The 22,491-nt window shown below is 41.0% G+C and overlaps 1 protein-coding gene across 4 annotated transcripts in view; it reads left to right on the top strand.

Moving 5' to 3' along the window:
• The window catches only part of ITGA7 (integrin subunit alpha 7), a 229,684-nt gene that overhangs the window by 148,345 nt on the left and 58,848 nt on the right, over positions 1-22,491 (top strand). For 2 of the 4 annotated variants that reach the window (XM_075336948.1, XM_075336950.1), the window contains exons 5-7: positions 3,027-3,158; positions 16,354-16,561; positions 19,827-20,020. In XM_075336948.1, coding sequence (XP_075193063.1) covers positions 3,027-3,158; positions 16,354-16,561; positions 19,827-20,020 — 534 coding nt within the window. Of the gene's footprint in view, positions 1-3,026; positions 3,159-3,572; positions 3,693-16,353; positions 16,562-19,826; positions 20,021-22,491 lie in introns of all 4 variants that reach the window. The other 2 variants (XM_075336951.1, XM_075336949.1) reach the window with 2 other exon arrangements.

The following is a 22,491-nucleotide window of genomic DNA, read 5'->3' as shown; positions in this document are numbered from 1 at the left end:
AACATCGTACCTGTCGCTGCAGCGAAATTATGAAAATGACCGACGCTACACAGATCACCAATTTACGACGCTTTTGCGATCGTTTATCGGTGCTTCTAGGCTTTACACGTTGTGACGTCATTACTGGCATCGGATGTGCGTCACTTTCGATTTGACCACGACGCCATCGCAGTAGCGATGTCGCAACATGCAAAGTACCCCTAAGTCTACAAAGTGTAAAGATGCATCACATTTATCGTACAGTATGAACCAATGTGTTAATTCTGGTGCATTTTAAGTGTAGTTCAGTTTGCATTGTCATCAGTTTATTGATGTATCTTTATTTAGTCAGTTTAAGACGCAGTCAGACGGTCACATAATAAGGGACACAAAGGGACAGGCCAGCCCCTGAAATGAGTCATCATGACGCTTTGTTCCAGGAAGGAGACCGAAGCTGTAGTCACTGCCACAGACTCTGCCCCCTGATGACACTTTGTTTGAGTATCCCAGCATGCACTGGGATTCTCAAACAAATCATTAGACAGGAAATAAAAAAAAAACTAGAATGGTAGTTAGATAGGGTAGTTAAGGAACGGTAGAGAAGTTTAATACAAGTATATTTCAAAATAGATTAGATCATAGCATCAAATATATAGGGATTTAAAATTAAATTTCTTGTTGCCTTCAGACCACCCCTCTAATAGCTTCTAGAGGTGACTATGCACTGAATTAAACACCGTTAAAATACTGATATTTATGTATATTATATATAGACATTTTAGTGAAAGTAAAATCCAGCAAGTGCACTTATAGTCATGGCTGAAAGTGTTGGCACTCTTCAAATTGTTCCAGAAAATAGAGTATTTCTCCCAGAGAATTATTGCAATTACAAGTTTTGTTATACACATGTTTATTTTCTTTGTGTGTAAAGGACCAATACAAAAAAAATGAAAAAAAAAGGCAAATTGGCCAAAATTTTCCACAAAACCCCAAGAATGGGCGAAATAAAATTGTTGGCACCCTCAACTTAATATTTGCTTGCACACCCTTTAGAATAAATAACTGCAATCAATCGCTTCCTATAATCATCAATAAGCTTCTTACACCTCTCAACTGGAATTTTGGGCCACTTTTCTTTTGCAAACTGCCCCAGGTCTCTCATATTTGAAGGCTGCCTTCTCCCAACAGCAATGTTAAAATCTTTGCACAGGTGTTTAATGGGATTCAGATCCGGACTCATTGCTGCCACTTCATAACTTTACAGTGCTTTGTTTCCATCCATTTCTTGGTTCTTCTTGAAGTAGGTTTGAGATCAATGCTAGAAGACCCAATCAATGCTGGAAGACCCATGACCTAGGACACAAACCCAGCTTTCTGACACTGGGCACTACATTGTGACCCAAAATCTTTGGTATGTTCAGTTTTTATGAGCCCTTGCACACAGTCAGGGCACCCAGTGCCAGAGGCAGCAAAACAACTCCAAAACATCTTTGAACCTCCACCAGATTCGACTGTAGGTACTATGTTCTTTTCTTTGTAAGCATTATTCCATTTTCTTTAAAAATGATGTGCTTTACCAGAAAGCTCTATTTTGGTCTCATCTGTCCACGAGACACTTTCCCAGAAGGATTTTGGCTTACTCACGTACATTGTGTTAAACTGCAGCCTAGATTTTTTTATTGTCTGTGTCAGCAGTGGGGTGTACCTGGGTCTCCTCCATAATATTTCATTTAATTCAATGGTTGATGGATAATTTGCACTGACACTAATGCATCCTGATCCTGCAGGACAGCTTGAATTATTTTGTAGCTTGTTTGGGGCTGCTTATCCACCATCTGGACTATCCTGTCCTGCAACTTTTCATTAATTTTTCTCTGCCATCCATAGCCAGGGAGATTAGCTACAGTGCCATGTGTTCTTAACTTATTATTATGTTGCATGCCTTGGACAAATGAACATCAAGATCTCTGGAGATCAACTTGTAACCTTGAGATTGTTGATATTTTTCAACAATTTTGATTCTCAAGTCCTCATACATTTCTCTTCCCTTTCTGTTCTCCATGCTTAGTGTGGCAGACACAGACACAATGCAGAGATTGAGTCAACTTCTCCCCTTATGATCTGGTCTCAGGTGTGAATTTCATATTGCCTAAACCTATTACACTCCACAGGTGAGTATGAATGAGCATCCCATGCTTGAAACAAAGTTGTTTACCCACAACCTTGGAAAGGTGGCAACACTTTTGTTCAGCCAATTTTTGTAGTTATGTGTGAAATTATGTCCAATTTGCCTTTTTTTTGTGTTGTTCCAATAGACACAGAGAAAATAAATATATATAAGAAAATGTGTAATTACAATAATTTTCTGGGAGAAATGCTTCCATTTCTGGAACAATTTCAAGGGTGCCAACATTTTCAGCCATGATTGTATTGTTGTGTAGGTCACATCGATACAGTAACTGGAGGAATGTACATTATTGTTTTTGGGTTTTTTTTGTTTTTTAATTAACTCCTCTTACATCCTCTTCTTATAAAATGTAATATTATTTTTCTACTTCAGTGGAAGACTTGGCCCAGTGATATGCTGAACTGGAGCATATTTATCATGATAATGAATAGAGATTAGGTGGGTGCCTAACACAGCCCACGTCACATTCACACAATATGGACTCTGTAAAGTTCTGCATAATGCAGTATAGAATATAAAGATCTAGTATGCAAACAGCGTTATCATACGAAACATAATAAAGCTGGATTAGGACCATAAATAGAGCAGTAAAGCCCAAATACACTCTTCACCAAGTAATTGAGCATTGGTTAGGTTACTCTAGATAGTTTGTCTCATTAATATAAATTCCTTGTTTTCCTCCAGGGTTCATTCTTAAGATGACATGTTGCTTGGAATGAGAAAGAGTGAAGACAATAAAAATGTTTTATGTGTCCAGTGCTTGTCTTATGACTGATATTTAATGTGCAGCTCATTGTACACTGTATCGTTCGTGGGTTATATGGTATTTTATGCTTCTCATGCTCACTTTACCTCCCAGGTGAGCTGCGTGTGGAGCTCTTTAATCAAACCGTTCTGGAACTTGGCACCTATGATGATGGGCCCTATGAAGTTGCTGGGGAAAACAGCCAGAAACCTGAATTGATCCCTCTACCATCCCACAGTTATCTTGGTATGGGTTCATGGCCGACAGATGGAGAGAGAGACTGAGAGAGAACGAAGCACATAAAAATTGTCTTATTTTATCGTTGTTTGCACCACAGTTGATGATCCTCCGGGAACATAAATGATGACTACAATGCTCAAATGAATAAATCAACAAGTAATATGTGGTCAGATGGAGGCCTCTATACTTGTAGCCTTCAATTTTGCACGCCACTAAAGAGGTGGTCCTAGGGGGATCCAATAACAAATAAGACTTGTTGATCAAAATACGGTAGCCTCTTCCTCTCTCAAATCTCTTCTCTCAGCATCGTCGGCCATGACACACTTGTGTTGTAGCCCTTCTAACTTGTTTTCCCTTCTCTTTCTCTCTCTCTTCCTCACCTCTGTCACTCTTCCTGGGGGATTCATGGTCATGGCACAGGACTCTTGTTTGTCACAAACATTGATAGTTCAGACCCGGATCAGCTGGTTTATAAATCGCCGGAACCCAGGGAAGAGGGAGCCAGGCTGGGTCCTGATGTAGCTCACAATAGCTATTTAGGTTTGTAACTTGCATACGTGTGTGTGGGCCGGGTTCAGCTCCTACCTCCTGCATGTTCCTGTCAGCCATATCTTGCTTGCCCTTCCATCTGCTCTGGTGAATGAAAGCTCATATTTTATATGCATGGTGTTACAATGGTGTGTTAAGCATGGTTTTTGTGGGTTTTTTAGAATTATTTGTCTGTTTGGGTTGAATTGTCTTGACATGAGAACTAGTCTATGGCTTATGCGAACAATATGTGTAACAATATAGTGGAGCTAATTAGGCAGTTCTATAATATTTCTTTTGAACTGGCCATGAAATTGATCCTTTATCAAAGCCCTACGCCAGCATTTTTTCTTTTTTTGCACTGCTGGAGTGTTGCTTTAAATCTAAGTCCCATGACATCTGTATTATACTCACCCTCCGAGAGCTTCATCTTCTGTTACTGTTGCCGCTTTCATCGGCCTTCCGGGGATTAGTGACCCGTGCAGCAGCTCCAGTGTTTTATGGAGTGCACTGAAGGTCACAACTCAATGCAGCTCTATGAGAGCCTCGTTCTGGCTCTTATAGAGATGTATTGAAAGCTTGTGATGTACCTTTTGACTTCCAGACAGTCAAAAGTTACTGTCACAAGATGGTGCTGCAGAACCGGAATGGCTCTGAGAAAGTATAAAACCTTGGAGGGTAAGTATAGCGCTAGGGGCAGGGGACTTACATTTAAAGTGCCACTCCAGCACTGAAACTCCCCACCCCGCCGGAGTGGTGTTTTATTTTTATAAAAATCTTCCTTTGAAAACAAATATCTTTAAGTCAACTATATTGTAACACAATTACAAAATACATTTCAACAGATGGCTGGCGGCATACATGATATAAATCTGTACCATTGTCATACTGTATGTAACCCTTAAAATCGTTGTATATTTCAGTGGTATTGATTTATCTGTTTCCATTTTCTGCTCATCTCATGTTCGAGCTATGGTCTATGCATGTGACATCTTTCCTATAATCAATAAAGCTATCTTTGCCAAGCAAACCTCCTGGCTGCTCTTCATGTCTGCAGCAGAATCTAAGCATTATTAGTTTTTACGAGAATCACTATGTTGTGCGAGCCAATGATACTCAAACACTGGGAATGCAAATAATCCCTCATCATCTGTGTATTATACTGCATTGTCATATAGTAAATTAGCTGGCTAAAAATCAAAATCTACTACAATATGTAGTACTACGATGATCCTAATATTACTTTGTCCGTATTCATCATTTGAGTATCATGGACTATTCATGTAAAAGCTACCCATTAAAGTGGCACTCCAGTTTTTAATTCATCCTGTCACTAGTCACCCACCAAATGTGTGTGTGTGTTATGCATATATGCAAAATGTGTGTTATATATATATATATATATATATATATATATATATATATAAAAATATATATATATATATATATATATATATATATATATATATATATATATATATATATATATATAAAAAGAGAGAGGTAGAGAGAGGTGCACAGTGTGCAACAGATTTAAGTATTTGTGGAAAAGTCAACAGAATGCAAAGTCAGTGAATATAAGAGGAATCTAAGGCAAATTAATGTTTTTTTATGACCACCCTTTGTCTACAAAGCATCATCAATTTTTCCAGATACATTTTCACACATACTTTTAAGAAAATGGCAGGGATTTTGTTCTAAACCTTTTGGTCAACTAACCACAGATCTTCTGTGGATGTGGTTTGTTCAAATCCTTTAATTCAATTGTTTTTATTGATTTTGCAAGTTAAAATGGGGAGGTCTAATTTGGGATAGCATGGGGTGACAGTAAGCAAAAAAAAGGGTCATGGTTATATAGGGTTCCTCTCATGAATTCCCAGAGAGACTCAATGATACTTGACCAATTCCCCAACTCCATTTGTCTGAAATGCAGGTGGAAACTTGCAAGGAACTTCTGCCACGCTTCATTGTTAGATGCAGACACTCTTTATCGTACTGATTTCCAGGCTGTCAGTGAAAAAGTTGCCTTCTGTTACAGCCAAATATTTCACATTTTGACTCATCAGTCCTGAGCACCTGCTGCCATTTTTTTTTTTGCACCCCAGTTTCTCTGTTTTTGTGCATAGTCGAGTCACGTTGCTTTGTTTCCATTTTAAAAGAATGGTTTTTGGCTGTAATACCTCCATGAAGAGCACTGCTGCCCAGACTTCTCTGACCAGTAGATAAGTGTAGTTCAGTCCCACTGGTTACAGTTAGTTCTGAGCTGATGACACTCCTTGATATCTTATAATTTTAAGGGAAGTAGGTATGATGTGTCTTTAATTTGCAACACTAAAGTTTCCTGAGCCAACCACTGATTGTACGGTCCTTAACATTGCCCATTTATTAGTGCCTGTAATTCTGAGAAATACTGGTAGATGCTCTTGATTTGGCAGCACCATTAGGGAGGTGTCTGATTCACTCCAAATTTATTCAGCAGAAGGAGAATGACCCCAAACATATAGCCAATATCATTACGAACTAGCCTTATCATAAAGTAGAACAAGAAGTCAGGTAAATCATGATATGGCTTCCGCAGAGCTCCGATCTGACCATCATCAAGTCTGTGTGGGATTCCAGGAAGAGACAGAAGCATTTACATAAGCCTGCATCCATACAAGATCTGTAGTTATTTCTCCAAGAGCTTTGGACAACATACCTTCCAAATTGCTTCAAAAACTGTGAGTAGGTGTACCTAGAAGAATAGATGTCTTAATGATGTTTTCAACGCAAAGAGTGATCACTAAAGATGAGCAAATGTATTTCAATGGAATTCAACTTTATTCAAATCATATTTTTGTAAATTTGCTTCGAGTAGATTCTGGTTGGCCACCATTCAAGGCATTTTTACCTTGCAATTTTGTTTCTACTACTGTCTAAAACTTTTGAATAATATACACTGTGTGCAGAATTATTAGGCAAATGAGTATTTTGCTCACATGATAATTTTTATACATGTTGTCCTACTCCAAGCTGTATAGGCTGAGAGCCAACTACCAATTAAGTAAATCAGGTGATGTGCATCTCTGTAATGAGGAGGGGTGTTGTGTAATGACATGAACACCCTATATAAGGTGTGCTTAATTATTAGGCAACTTCCTTTCCTTTGGCAAAGTGGGTCAGAAGAGAGATTTGACGGGCTCTGAAAAATCCAAAATTGTGAGATGTCTTGCATAGGGATGCAGCAGTCTTGAAATTGCCAAACTTTTGAAGTGTGATCACCGAACAATCAAGCGTTTCATGGCAAATAGCTAACAGGGTCGTAAAAAGCTTGTTGGGCAAAAAGGCGCAAAATAACTGCCCATGAATTGAGGAAAATCAAGCTTGAAGCTGCCAAGATGCAATTTGCCACCAGTTTGGCCATATTTCAGAGCTGCAATGTTACTAGAGTATCAGAAAGCACAAGGTGTGCCATACTCAGGGACATGGCCAAGGTAAGGAAGGCTGAAAAACAACCACCTTTGAACAAGAAACATAAGGTAAAACGTCAAGACTGGGCCAAGAAATATCTTAAGATTGATTTTTCAAAGGTTTTATGGACTGATGAAATGAGAGTGACTCTTGATGGGCCAGATGGATGGGCCAGAGGCTGGACCAGTAAAGAGCAGAGAGCTCCACTCCGACTCAGACGCCAGCAAGGTGGAGGTGGGGTACTGGTATGGGCTGGTATCATCAAAGATGAACTTGTGGGAGCTTTTTGGGTTGATGATGGAGTGAAGCTCAACTCCCAGACCTACTGCCAGTTTCTGGAAGACAACTTCTTCAAGCAGTGGTACAGGAAGAAGTCAGTATCGTTCAAGAAAAACATGATTTTCATGCAGGACAATGCTCAATCACATGCATCCAATTAATCCACAGCGTGGCTGGCCAGTAAAGGTCTAAAAGATGAAAAAATAATGACATGGCCCCCTTGTTCATCTGATCTGAACCCCATAGAGAACCTTTGGTCCCTCATAAAATATAAGATCTACAGGGAGGGAAAACAATACACCTCTCGGAACAGTGTCTGGGAGGCTGTGGTGGCTGCTGCACGCAATGTTGATAGTAAACAGATCAAGCAACTGACAGAATCTATGGATGGTAGGCTGTTGAGTGTCATCATAAAGAAAGGTGGCTATATTGGTCACTCATTTTTTGAGTTTTGTTTTTGCATGTCAGAAATGTTTATTTCTAACTTGTGTGCCGTTATATTGGTTTACCTGGTGAAAATAAACAAGTGAGATGGGAATATATTTGTTTTCTATTATGTTGCCTAATAATTCTGCACAGTAATAGTTACCTGCACAAACAGATATCCTCCTAAGATAGCCAAATCTAAAAAAAAAACCACTCCAACTTCCAAAAATATTAAGCTTTGATATTTATGAGTCTTTTGGGTTGATTGACAACATAGTTGTTGATCAATAATAAAAAAACAATCCTCAAAAATACAACTTTCCTAATAATTCTGCACACAGTGTATAGGTATATACAATGGGTGGAATAAGTACTAAACATGTCAACAATTTTCTAAGTGAATAGATTTCTAAAGGTGCTATTGACATGAATTTCTCACCAGATGTCAGTAGGAACTCATTCAATCCACACAGTCAAAGAAATCAAACCTTAGATGTCCATAAATTTAGTAATGTGTATTAATGAGAAATGACACAGGGAAAAGTATTGAACACATGAAGAAAGAGATGCAAAAAGCCAAGGAACATAATAACACCAGCTGAATTCTATCAGTAATTAGAAAGCAATCCTGACAGTTAGTGAAGAATAATATCGGCTGGTTCAAGTGATGGCCTACAAAATGGTGTCTCATTATCATGGTGCCACACAAGAAACATCCTGTGATGGGTAAAATCAGTGAACTGTCTCAAGACCTACATAACCTTATAGTTGCATAACATACTGATTGCATTGGTTACAAAAGAATTTATAAACTACTGACAGTTCCACTGCGCTCTGTTAGGGCCATAATCTGGAAGTGGAAAGAGCATAATTTCACCATATACCGGCCATGACCAGCTGCTTCCAGCAGAATTTCGACAGAGGAGTGGAAAGAATTATCAGAAGTGTTGTCCAAAAGCCAAGGACCACCTGTGGAGAGGAACAGAAAGACCTGGAATTAGCAGGTACAGTTGTTTCAAAGGAAGCAATAAGTAAGGAACTCAACCTCCATGGCCTGCATGTACACTCACCAGACAAGACTCTGTTGCTAAACAAAAAGCATGTTCAAATGCATTTAACATTTGCTCAACAACAGTTATACGAGCCTCGTATAAGCCTATGAAATACTGAAAGAGTATAGTCTGGTCAGAGGAGAACAAAATTGAACTCTTTGGCTGCCATAACACACAATGTTTGGAGACCAAAAGGCACCACATATTACCCCCAAAACACCATACCAACAGTGATGTTTGGACCTAGGAACATCATGGTATGGGGCTTTTTTTTCAGCATATGGCACTGCAAAGTTCATATAATTGAAGGAAGGAAGGCTGAATAGACAAATATACCGAGACTTTTGTGATAAAAAATCTTCTGCCATCTACCACGATGATGAAGATGATACAAGAGTGGACATTTCAGGAAGAAAATGATCCCAAACACACAGCCAAGGAAATGTTCAATTGGCTTCAGAGAAAGAAAATAAAGCTGCTAGAATGGCCAGTAATCACCTGTCCTGAATCCAATAGAAAATTTATCGACGAACTAAGTTCAATACTTTGTCCCTGTGTAATTTCTTAGGCTGCTTTCACACATCCAGTTTTAACAGTGCGGCACAATCCGGCGAATAAAATTGATCCGTTGCATACGTTTTTCCATGTGGCCCGTCCGTTTTTTGATGGATGCAGCTTGATACTGAGCATGCGCAGTTCAAAAAAACGCATCCGACGGCCGGATGTGGTTTTTGCCGCAGGACGCCGCATTCGGCGTCCATAGGCTTGCATTGTAAATTGTGCCGCATCACGCCGGATGCGGCTTGATGCGTTTTTTTCGCCGCAGACAAAAACGTTCACTTGAACGTTTCATCCGGCCGCCGCATTGGTAAATATGCCGCATCCGGCAAAAACCGGACGCAACACAAGGCCATGCGGCACAATCCGGCGCTAATAAAAGTCTATGTGGAAAAACCGCACCCGGCGGCAAAAAAAAAATGGATACGGTTTTCCCGCAAATCGCCGTATTGTGCCGCACAGCAAAAAATGGATGTGTGAAAGCAGCCTTATTATTACATATCACTAAATTTATGGACATCTATTGTTTGATTTAGTTGCCTGTGTGGATTAGATGGGTTAGCACCTTTAGAAATATATTTACTTAGAAAATTGTGGACATGTTCTAAACTTATTTCACCAGCTGCATATGTGTGTGTGCGTGTGTGTGTATGTATGTATATGTATGTGTGTGTGTGTGTGTGTGTGTGTGAGCGTATGTATGTATATGTGTATGCGTGTATGTGTGTGTGTGCATATGTGCATATGTATCATGTGTTCACATGAACCAGCTGATGGTGAAGTATTCTACACCTCCCTGGGAATTACATGACTTTATGTTCTTCCAAGGGTTTCACCATATCAGTTACTATAACTTAAGCCCGCTTTCCACGCTACAATATATCTTATGATGTGTCGGCGGGGTCACGTCGTAAGTGACGCACATCTGGCATCGTAAGGTACATTGCAGTGTGTGACAGGTACGTGCGATTGCGATTGAACGTTAAAACGTTCATCGCATACACGTCGTTGAATCCTGACGAATTGCACGTCGGGTTGTTCAATGTTCCCGAGGCAGCACACATCGCAGTGTTTGACACCCCGGGAACATTGAACAGATCTTACCTGCGTCCCGCGGCTCCAGCCGGCAATGTGGAAGGAAAGCTCATCTCCGCCCCTCCGCTTCTACTGGCCGGCTGCCGCGTGACGTCGATGTGACGCCGAACGTCAAGCCCACTCCAGGAAGTGGACGTTCGCCGCCCACATCGAGGTCGTATGGACGGGTAAGTACGTGTGACGGGGGTTAATCGTTTGTGCGGCACATTCAACAAATTGAACGTGCCGCACATATGATGGGGGCGTTGCAAATCGCATACGATATCGTATGCGAAATTGCAAAGTGTAAAGCAGGCTTTACATGATGAAATTGCATAGACTACTGCTTCCCAAACTCCAGTCCTCAGGGCCTCCAACAGATCAAATTTTAAGGATTTACGTAGCATTGGACAGGTGATGGAAATATTATCAAGACATCAAAAATTGCCACATTTTCTCCCACCTGTGCAATACTAAGGAAATCCTGCAAACATGACCTGTTGGGGGCTCTGAGGACTGGAGTTCGGGAAACACTGGCGTAGCTGTACCAAAGAGAAAAGGAGAAGCTAATTTCAAAGATAATGATGATGACTGCGCAGTGCCTGTCACACAGTTATAATGTAGATCATAGTTCAGCTCCGCTTACTGTATTGTTATTTGTTAGTTTATTTAGGAGAATATAGAGTAGAGGATAATCAGTGTTACCTCAGAAAGCAGGGGTGGTACCGGCTCTAGCTGGTCGATGGGATTGATAGTAGAGCATAGAGGAATAACATGCTGAATTAGAGATGGGAATCAAGATGAGGGCTGAAGTGAAGGAAGCTGCTGGCTGAAGTGCACCATATAACAAGGTGCAGAGTGACAGAATCAGGTGGCGGATGAACTTTTAGATGAAAAAAAACTGTGAGTGCTTCTTTAAATTATTTTTCTACCTTGCAATAGGCTTTGCTGCTTTCAGGTATTTGTTAACTCGGCTCCTTGACGCTACTGTTTCTATAATGCTCCACCTAACTTCCTATAGCTTTACCAATCACGGCACACATGGTATGCGAAACATCATCCACCTTTATAGCAAATATCATTTATAATTTTTAGGATGTATACATGATGTACACTTACAACTACCAACATGTCTAATGTAAACAGCACAGTCATCTTACAACTACATCATAAAAAGGCTTGGTGTGAGGTATAGGTAGATGGACATGTCAATGTTTAGCTCTTCTTAGAAGAACACACTCAAGCTCCTTAGCTTCTCTGTAAAGCTGGTCATACGCATTGCAGAAAAGTTCATTTAGGATTGGTAGGCCATCGAATTTACTGTATGTGCAGATTTCCTGGACTTATCATTACTTTGGGCACTGATAAGAACTTTTCAGTACCGAATGCTCAATATGTTCTCGGATAACGTGATGGGAATATACCATTTGGCCCTTAGGCAAGGCCAGCACTCATCTCTCCAATCATGATACTAGGGCAAATTTGAAAATTACAGCAAAAATTGTGGATTGTTCCAGAAACATTGGTGGATCAATGTACATGTTGGCTTTAATGAATCTTCTTAATAAGGCTAATTAAATAGCACATAAATCTAATAATTCTTAATATATCATTTTTAAATGTGTTAATAAGCCAATCCTTACTAAAAAGGTGGATGAAGTCACTTATAACCTCACATCTATCATTTCTAACTTAGAATATCAGCTCCACTAGTTTTGGTTAAATGTAACCCCCCCGGATGAGATGTGACCTTAATATACATAGGGTGAGATGGTACAACCAAAACTAGTAGAGTTTAACAATGGCCCATTTTTGACAGGCCAGACTAACACATGCATTGTGTTTAAGGAGAAAGAATGTAAGGGGGAGCTGATCCAAGGCTGCAAAAATCCAGAGTCCTGTGCTGACCACTCACACTCTCGGCAGCACGGCTAACTATGGGTAATAGCCAACTAGACACCACAAATATAATTAGCTATAGGCTATCTTTAATTCTCCTTCTCGTATATGTGTACACCTGAGTTTTTCAGTCTGTGGAGTGCATACCCTGTAGACCCCACACAGCTAATGCAATCAAACATTTTGAGATGATCTCATAAAATACATTGAAGAGTAATCTTCTAAGTAAAGGGAAGCTATCATCAGAAAATCACCTATATTAAATGTAGTTTTTAAATATTTATCAATTTTTTTTTAAATATAATCTATATAAAATAAAAAATCTTGCACTTTTCATATTGGTCCTTAGGGCATTTTTAGACTCTACCTTTTATTTATTTATTTTACTCACATATATAGTGCCATTAATTCCACAGCTCTTTACCCATGTGATCATCACTGTCCCCATCGAGGCTCACAATCTAAATTCCCTATCAGTATGTCTTTGGAGTGTGGGAGGAAACCAGAGAACCCAGAGGAACCCACATAAACACGGGGAGAACATACAAACTCCTTGCAGATGTTGACCTTAGTGGAATTTGAACCCAGGACCCCAGATCTGCAAGTGTTAACCACTGAGCAATCGGGTTACCCTCCTGTTGTTTCATGAAATACACTTGTATATTAGCAGAAATGAATAATCCCCGACCCTATAGGCTGCTTTACACACAACGATAACGCTAGTGATCTCGTTAGCGATGTGACACGCCCAGATCGTTGTTATGATTTGCCGAGATCGCTCATAGGTCGTTTTGTAGCGGTCACACGTACACATCTCATTAACGACGCTACATCGTTCAGCGATATATTGTTTGATCAGGACGGTCGTGTGAATGTTGTTTGTCGTTGGCAGGGTGTCAAACGTACCAATATGTCTGCTGCGTTCCAAATGACGAACAATATTTTGAAACTAAACCACGTGTCAACGATCAATGATTTTCACCCTATTTGCGATCGTTCGGAGTCGCACGTAGGTGTGACACGCAAACACATCGCTAATGATGACGGAAGTGCGTCACGAAAACCGTGACCCCGACGACATATCGTCAGATTAATGTCTAGCGTGTAAAGCGGTCTTTTATTTTGTATGACGCATCTAATGAGCCTGAAAAGGTCATTGTGAAGGCTGGGAGATTAGGGTCACCTGTGACATCACCTACTGTGATTGATGGATTCAGTATTTTCAGCTGTATATAGAGGTGTTGCTTGTCAATGTAATCCTGCCTTTGATGATAATGAGCCTGTGGAAAATTGGAAAACTGTTCCTAAAAAATAATGTAATCCTACCTCTTTGATGATAACGAGCCTGTGGAAAACTGTTCAAGGAAAAATAGGAAGTAGGAGTCTAAAAAAGTCCCGGAGGGCAGTGTAAAAAATGCAAGATGGATAATTGTTTTAACTTTTTTTTTATAAAGATGAAAAAAAATATGCATAACACAAAAACCTGATTTAATCAATATGCCATTTTCTGATTATAGCTTTCATTTAAAGGCAAGGTGTCGTAAAAAAAAGTCAATAACTGAAAAAATGTAAAGTATTAATGTTTTGTTTAAATATTATTATTTGTTTTTAATTGACAAAAATATAAAATAATTTCAAAACATTGATATTTTCCACTCTTAAACACTAGGGGGAGCAGCTGCTGAAATCCTAGTGTACAACGGCAGTAAAACTGGGCAGAATCTGCTTTCCTGTGTGTGATGTCACCTCCCCTCCCATTCTGGGTGTTTCTAAAAGGATAAGGGAAGATGAAGTTTAGGATCACAGTGCAGAGCCATTTTGTTGGTGACCACAAAGCGATCCTAATATGTGTAAAGTGTCACTAAGAATAGCTGGCATAGTGCTCCACTGTATATTGTGCCTCACTGTATACTATGCCCCATATAATCTACCACCATATTCCTGTGGTCTCATATACTGTGCCCCCATATTCCTGTGCCCCCATATTCCTGTACCCCCATATTTCTTTACCCCCATATTCCTGGGCCCCTATGTACTGTGCTCTGAGAGCTGAGAGGAGAAACTGCAGAGACACCAGGCTGACAAGAGAAGCTGCCAGTCGGGATCGAAGGGCCGAGGTGACATGCGGCGAGGAGGGGCGATCTGCAGACTGAGCCTGGCACTGTACTACAGAGGTCATGCCACGATGACCACTCCCAGCCACATGCACTCACCTCAGACCTGTGCTTCCAGCAGCTTCTCTTGTCAGTCTGATGTCTCTCGGCAGCTCCTCCTGGCAGTACTCTGAGTGCTGACAGGAGTAGCTGCCAAGAGTGGAGCTCTGAGGTGAGTACACCCTGTGGCGAGTGGTGATCACAGCCTGCCGTCTATAATACAATACCAGGCTCATGTTGCAGATCGCCACTCGCTACTGTACTCAGGGGGAAAGTGTAATGCACAGTATACACTGTGGGCTCCACAAAGATGGTGGTGGTCTCCTCTGGACAGCCCATGTAGTGTGTTCAGATCACAGCAGGAAGCACACAGTGTAAAAGAAGGTCGGAGCGCGACTATCATCTCTTATGCACAGGGGCTGCCGTATTTGAGGTCAGCAACTGTCCTTACACACAGCAAATCCAAGATGGCAGCCCCTGTGCTTCAGTAAAATTAGAATTAAATAAAAACTAAATAAACAATGAAATTCTTTTTGTATTAAAAATATTTTTTTCCATAGCCACTAAATTATAAAAACGCGATACCTTCCCTTTAAAGAAGATGACCAGTATGCATAGTATATTGTAGAACTGAACATCTGTCCAAGGTAATCTGGTCTGGAGAAGGGGGCAGTCATTGCAAATAGTTGGTCTTTTAGAGAGGTTTTGGAGTTACTATGTTCTAGGTGGTAATTGCTTTAACCATTCAATCATGAAAGGTTATGTTGTCTCACAGGGGTGAAAAATTTTGGTGTACATTTATATTTTCTTTCCCCTCTTCCTGAATAAGTGTAGAAACATTGAGACTTATTTAATAAGGCAGTTTGGTCACAACTACATTTACTATGGCCTATTCCCAGAATATTGCAAAGTTCACTAGTGTGTAGCATTCCTGCTATTGGTTGCCGAAAAATTTTCTTTTTTCGATTTTGAAAAATTTTGCTATAATATAATTACAACCTGTCATTTCTTAAAGGGAGTTTGTCGGCAGTTTTTCCGACCTGTGCATGTAGCTCTTTCAAAGAAAAATCCAGCAATATGTTTACATGGCCAGCCTGTTCCTCCATTACAAAGAAACCAACCTTTGAATTGATATGTAAACAGTCTGAAGAATTCCTTCTAGATCTGATGCCTATGTCACTTCAACTCTATTCTCCACATCCTCCTTTGCTAAAAGTCACACAGCAATGAGCCTATGCTGGGCAGGGAATAGAGCTGGAGTGACAGAGTCTTCACATCTACCATAGCCATTTTTATATTTATTCAAAAGCTGATTTCTCAGTAACGGTGGAACGAACTGACCAAGTAAAGGTATTGCTGGACTTATCTTTAAAAGAGCTTCCTGCACATATAAACTATTTTGAGGGGTGAAACCTTACTAATAGATTTTTTTTTTTTTTTTAAAAAATAGAGTTAATCACTATTTGCCTCTCAATATCACATAAAAAATATGTTGTGTTCTTTTAGTGACCTGTACACAGCCTTATTAAATTTCGCTACATTTTCAAAGATTTGTAACCCTAAAAACAAGAAGTAAACCTTATACTATAATATTCTATAATGCAGAACTTAATACCTTTTCATGTGTACCTTGGCTTCATGGTTTTCCATGGGTGTCCTATTGATTTCTAACCCTCAATGCTGTTTCATTCCTCTAACATCTCCTCCTATGTGTGATGCTTCCATATGTATGATTACTGTTCATAATAAAGCATTTGCTGACTCTTGACCTACATTCTCCAGGTTTCTCAGTGGACTCGGGGTGGGGGGTGACAGGGAGGAACAAGCTGAGCTTTGTGAGCGGAGCCCCTCGGGCCAATCACACAGGTGCTGTGGTTATTCTGCGCCGAGACGGGGGAAGCCAACTTGTTCCAGAACTGACGCTATGGGGAGAGACTCTGGCCTCATCCTTTGGATACTCTGTGGCAATGGCGGATCTCAATAATGATAGGTGAGTCACTAAATTGTACCAGCTATGTAAAAACGTCATTACATCATGTTTTCATATACAGAATAGCACAAAAGTGAGTACACCCCCCTCAAATTTTTGTATATATTTTATTATATCTTTTCATGGGACAACACTCAAGATATTGATACATTGTAAAATAGTCAGTGTACAGCTTGTATAACAGTGTAAATTTTGTGTGCCCTCTAAATAACTCAAAACACAGCCATTAATGTGTAAACCCCTGGGAATAAAAGTGAGTACACCGCTAAGTGAAAATGTCCAAATTGTGCCCAATTAGCCACCCCCCCCCCCCCCCCCCCCGATGTTATGTGATTCATTAGTGTTACAAGATCTCAGGTGTGAATAGGGAGCAGGTGTGTTAAATTTGGTGTTATCGCTCACACACTCTCATACTGGCCACTGGCAGTTCAATATGGCTCCTCATGGCAAAGAACATTCTGAGGATCTGAAAAAAAGACTTGTTGCTCTACATAAAGATGGCCTAGGCTATAAGGAGTTTTCCAACACCCTGAAACTGAGCTGCAGCACAGTGGCCAAGACCATACAGTGGTTTAACAACACAGGTTCCACTCAGAGCAGGCCTCGCCATGGTTGACCAAAATAGTTGAGAGCACATACTCACTGTCATATCCAGAGGTTGTCTATTCCAAATAGATGTATGAATGCTGCCTATATTACTGTAGAGTATAAAGGGATAAAGTTGTGGAGAAGAGTAAAGCAGGGTGAGGTTATAAAAAAAATAAATAGCCCAAGCTCTAAACATCTCACTTCAATCCATCATCGAAAATCCATCATCCAAAAATGGAAGGAGTAAGGCACAACTGCAAAACTACCAAGACATGACTGTCCACCTAAATTGACATCATAAGAAAGGAAAGCACTAATCAGAGAAGCAGCTAAGAGACCCATGGTCACTTTGGTGGAGTTGCAGAGATCCACAGCTCAGGTGAAAGAACCGGTCCGCAGATCAACTATTAGTCATATATACCACAAATGGAATGGTTTAGATCAAAGCATATTCATATGTGTGAATGGCCCAAACTAAAGCCCGCTTTACACGCTACAATATATCTTGCGATGTGTCGGCGGGGTCACGTCATAAGTGACGCACATCTGGCATCGTAAGGTACATTGTAGTGTGTGACAGGTACGTGCGATTGCGATTGAACGTTAAAACGTTCATCGCATACACGTCGTTGAATCCTGACGAATTGCACGTCGGGTTGTTTAATGTTCCCGAGGCAGCACACATCGCAGTGTGTGACAGCCCGGGAACATTGAGCAGATCTTTCCTGCTTCCCGCGGCTCCCGCCGGCAATGCGGAAGGAAAGAGGTGGGCGGGATGTTTACGTCCCGCTCATCTCTGCCCCTCCGCTTCTATTGGCCGGCTGACGCGTGACGTCGATGTGACGCCAAACGTCCCTCCCACTCCAGGAAGTGGACGTTCGCCGCCCACATCGAGGTCATATAGACGGGTAAGTACGTGTGACGGGCGTTAATCGTTTGTGCGGCACATTCAACAAATTGAACGTGCCACACATACGATGGGGGCGTTGCAAATCGCATACGTTATCGTATGCGAAATTGCAACGTGTAAAGCAGGCTTAAGTCCAGACCTATATCCCATTGAGAATTTGGGGCAAGACTTGAAAATTACTGTTCACAGAGGCCTCCAGCCAATCTCACTGAGCTAAAGCTATTTTGCAAAGAAAAATAGACAAAAAACTAGACTATAGATGTAAATAGCTGGTAGAGACATATCGCAAAAGACTTGCAGCAATAAATACAGCAAAAGGTGGTCCTGCAAAGTATTAACCCAAAGGGCTGAATACAAATATAATTTTCAGATTAATAATTTTAAAATATTTAACATATTTTTAAATAATTAGAAAACCGCATATTTTCTTTACACTTCACAAAAAAATTGGGTGCCATGTGAAAAAATGAGGAAAATATCAAAGGGTATAAATACTTGTTTTTGGCACTATAGGCTCTGATCATCCAGACTGATGATTTTCTTGCCAATCTTGATAAGTGAACGTGTAGGAATCAGATGCTCTTGATTCATTAAGAAGTGCCACCTAACTAGTGGCGTACGCCAAAAACCTTTTTCCAGTTAGGGAGTAAGAGTTCTGGTATAAGTAGCTTGTCATGAATTTAAACGAGCTGTGAAGTCCTGCCCCAGTTGTGCTCCCATCTTGCCCTTGTCCAATTTTTTGGAGTTGGGGGAAACTAGCATGAAAATGTCAAATGTGGCAACATTTTTGGTCAACAATATGTTGTGAAAAAATGATGCAACTTTTCATTACAATTTACACCAGAATTCTGGAAAAAATATTTTTGGTGAATCAGGACCATTAAAGGGGTGGTCCACTACAAAGCATAGTGGCCACATTGATTTAAAGCAGGGAAAGAAGACTTTTTCTAAATATCTTCTTTTTCCAATTCTACCTGTGAGCGGCGTTATCACTGTCCGCTCATCCCCATCACATGACCCAGGCTGCAGAGACCTTTGATGTCCGTGATGTCACGTCAACTTCCGGAATTGGAATTTGACTCAGCATGACCGAGGGGGGACCCTGTCTCAATGAGTGACTAGGCTGTGGGCGGAGTTTCTTCGCATGTCACAGCATCTCGCGTACTTGCGGCGCTCTGTTCAATGGTGAAGGTGAGAGCGGGTGAGATGCTGGGCTGTGACATATGATGAAATTCCACCTACAGCCCAGTCATTCATGGAGACTTGGTCCCGCCTCGCTGATGTTGGGTCAACTTCCAATTTCGGAAGTTGACATGACATTATACTGGACATCAGAGGTCACTGCAGCCCAGGTCACATGATGGGGATGAGAGGACAGCGATAGTGCCTCTCATAGGCAGAATGGACAAAAGATGGTATTTAGAAAAAGCCTTCTTTTTGAGGTTTAAATCGATGTGGCCACTATGCTTTGTAGTGGACCATCTCTTTAAGTATAACATGTGATATGCACATTTTAGCAAATACAGAATTACTGAATGTGAATTTTATATCATACTTTCTGCTGTTTAGGAAATGTGTATTTATGTATATTTGTAAGGAAATAATTTGTGCTTATTTATATGGCTCTTTGTAGCTGTTTATATGAAAGAATTTTGCTTGTTTCTATTGACCTTTTTGGGGTATTAATTACTTTTGTATATTTCTTTATTGATTTGATTACTATTTGATTGCAATATAATTTTGCATTGTTGTTTTTCCATAATTTAGTTGGACAGACCTGGTGGTGGGAGCCCCTAATTATTTCTCCCGCAAGGAGGAGATTGGTGGAGCCGTCTATGTGTACATGAATAAAGGTGGAAAACTGGACAGCTCTCCCCCTATCCGGTTGAATGGTACTGATGGATCCATGTTTGGATTAACCATTGAGAGCTTAGGAGACATCAACCAGGATGGATTTAAAGGTCTGAAGAAAATGCAAAATACTGAGATTCCAATCTGTAATCTTTAATGGTTTATAAAACAATGTGCCCTTAAATATAATAAAGTACAAACAGGAAGGTTTCAGTTATCAAATTGCTAAGCATTCTAGGCACTGGATAACATATAATACAGGGGTATGTGCAGATGTAGCCTTTCTTATACTAACAAACAAGAAAGATAACACTATACAGAAAGTTAACTTTTAACATTTGTCACAACATGCTAATATATGTGAGTGGGGGGCAGCACAGATTTAAGGCCCCATACACATTAGATTCCAGTTAATAGAAGTATACTATTTCAGCTAAAACAAATTATTTTTCGCAGTAATTAAACCAATGCACAATCTTTATCAGCGGACAATCGTTTATTTTGGTCTACAGAAACTGAAATTGAAAAGTTATACATGTTTGAAAACTTTGGCTGGACACCCCTACCAATCAACTGTGTTGTATCTACTTAGTGTCTTAATGTTATTTTATATACATTGTAGAATTACTTGAGTGTTGTCAGGTATCAGCCAGGAAGATCCCGCAGATATCCCACCACTGCCACCAGGGGGCATACACTGCGAGTGGAAGAAAAGCGATTCTGGCAGCTAAATAGGAAAGGGTTCTTTACAGTTAGAGCAGTCAGAGTGTGGAACGCCCTACCACAAGAGGTAGTAATGGCAGATACTATAACAGCTTTTAAAAAATGGCTGGATGATTTCCTCAGTACATACAACATTGTTGGTTATAAATGACTTAGTGACCAAATGTAGAATTGGTGGAGGAAGGTTGAACTAGATGGACCTAGGTCTTTTTTCAACCTAAGCTACTATGTAACTTCCAGGGAGATCTCCCATCATCCTAACAAGATGAAAATATCACTTTCCCATCCTTCTGATAAGCTGGGGATAACTCTTTCCCAACTTCCTGACAGACTAAGGATAACACTTTCCAATCATCCTACCAGGCTTTGGGTAACACTTTCCCATCACCCTGACAGGTTGTGGCAACCACTTTCCCATTGTCCTAATAGGCAGTGAGTACCACGCTCCCATCTTCCTGACAGGCTGTGGATGACACTTTCCCTTTACCCTGTCAGACTGTGAGTACCACTTTCCCATCACCCTGACAGGCTGTTGTTACCACTTTCCCATCACCCTGATAGTCTATGGGTAACATTTTCCCAGCACCCTGACATGCTGTTGGTACCTTTGTCCCATCACCATGATAGGCTGTAGGTAACACTTTCCAATCACCGTGACATGCTGTTGGTACCTTTTTCCCATCACCATGATAGGCTGTAGGGAACACTTTCCAATCACCGTGACATGCTGTTGGTACCTTTTTTCCATCACCCTGACAGGCTGTGGGTAACACTTTCCCATCACCCTGATGTGCTCTTGGTACCTTTTTCCCTTCACACTGACAGGCTGTGGGTAACCTATTTCCATTGTTCTGACAGGCTGTTGAAAACACTCTCCTATCATCCTGACAGGCTGTGGATACCATTTTTCCCATCATCCTGACAGTCTGTGTGTAACACTTTCCCACGTTCCTTACAGGCTGTGGGTACACTTTTCCATCATCCTGACAGGCTGAGGGTAACACTTTCCCATCACCCTGACATGCTGGTGGTACCTTTTTCCCATCACTCTGCCAGGCTGTGGGTAACATATTTCCATTTTTTTGACAGGCTGAGGGAACACTCTCCTATCATTCTGACAGGCTGCGGGTACCACTTTCCCATCACCCTGACATGCTATGGGTAACACTTTTCCATTGTTCTGACAGGCTGTCTGAAACACTTTCCCATAGACAGGCTATGGGTAACATTTTCCCTACATACTGACAGGCTGTAGGTACCATGTTCCTATCATCCTGACAGGCTGTGTGTTAGTTTTTCCCTTCACACTGACAGGCTGTGGGTACCACTTTCCCACCATCCTGACACAGTGAGTAACACTTTCCCATCATCATGATAGGCTATGGGAAACATTTTACCATCATCCTGTAATACCTCAGGAGCAGTGCTAATTATGGGGCATTAACCTCTGGTTATGTCACATTCTGTCATGACATTGGTCAGCTGCATGTGACCACCTTCCTCATGGTTGTCAGGACCGGGAGGACGGATGGACCCAGGAGGTGGATCCACTGGACCGAGTATCCCACCGGGGGGCAGGGTACACGGCAGCCGGAGCACTGGCGTGGCAGGGACAGGTATAACCAGGTCAGCAGAGTCACAGAGTTCTTCAGGACGGTAAGGAAACAGGCACAGGTACCAGGGAGCAAAGACAAGAAGTCTACAGGACACGGCACCAGGGGGCCTGAGCACCTAGCTCAAAAGACAAAGCTTCCAGACACGTTGATCAGGCAACGCCCCTATGGAAGGGCCAGTCTTATATATCCAGCACAGCCGTATGTCACATCCTGCTTCAGGTGTGCTGGGTCCATAAAACCAG

The sequence above is a fragment of the Anomaloglossus baeobatrachus genome, chromosome 2, assembly GCF_048569485.1.
Source record: "Anomaloglossus baeobatrachus isolate aAnoBae1 chromosome 2, aAnoBae1.hap1, whole genome shotgun sequence".
In the NCBI taxonomy this organism is placed as follows: Eukaryota; Metazoa; Chordata; class Amphibia; order Anura; family Aromobatidae; genus Anomaloglossus; species Anomaloglossus baeobatrachus.
Note: the sequence above shows the minus strand (reverse complement) of the source record. Positions and strands in the feature narration are given on the sequence as shown.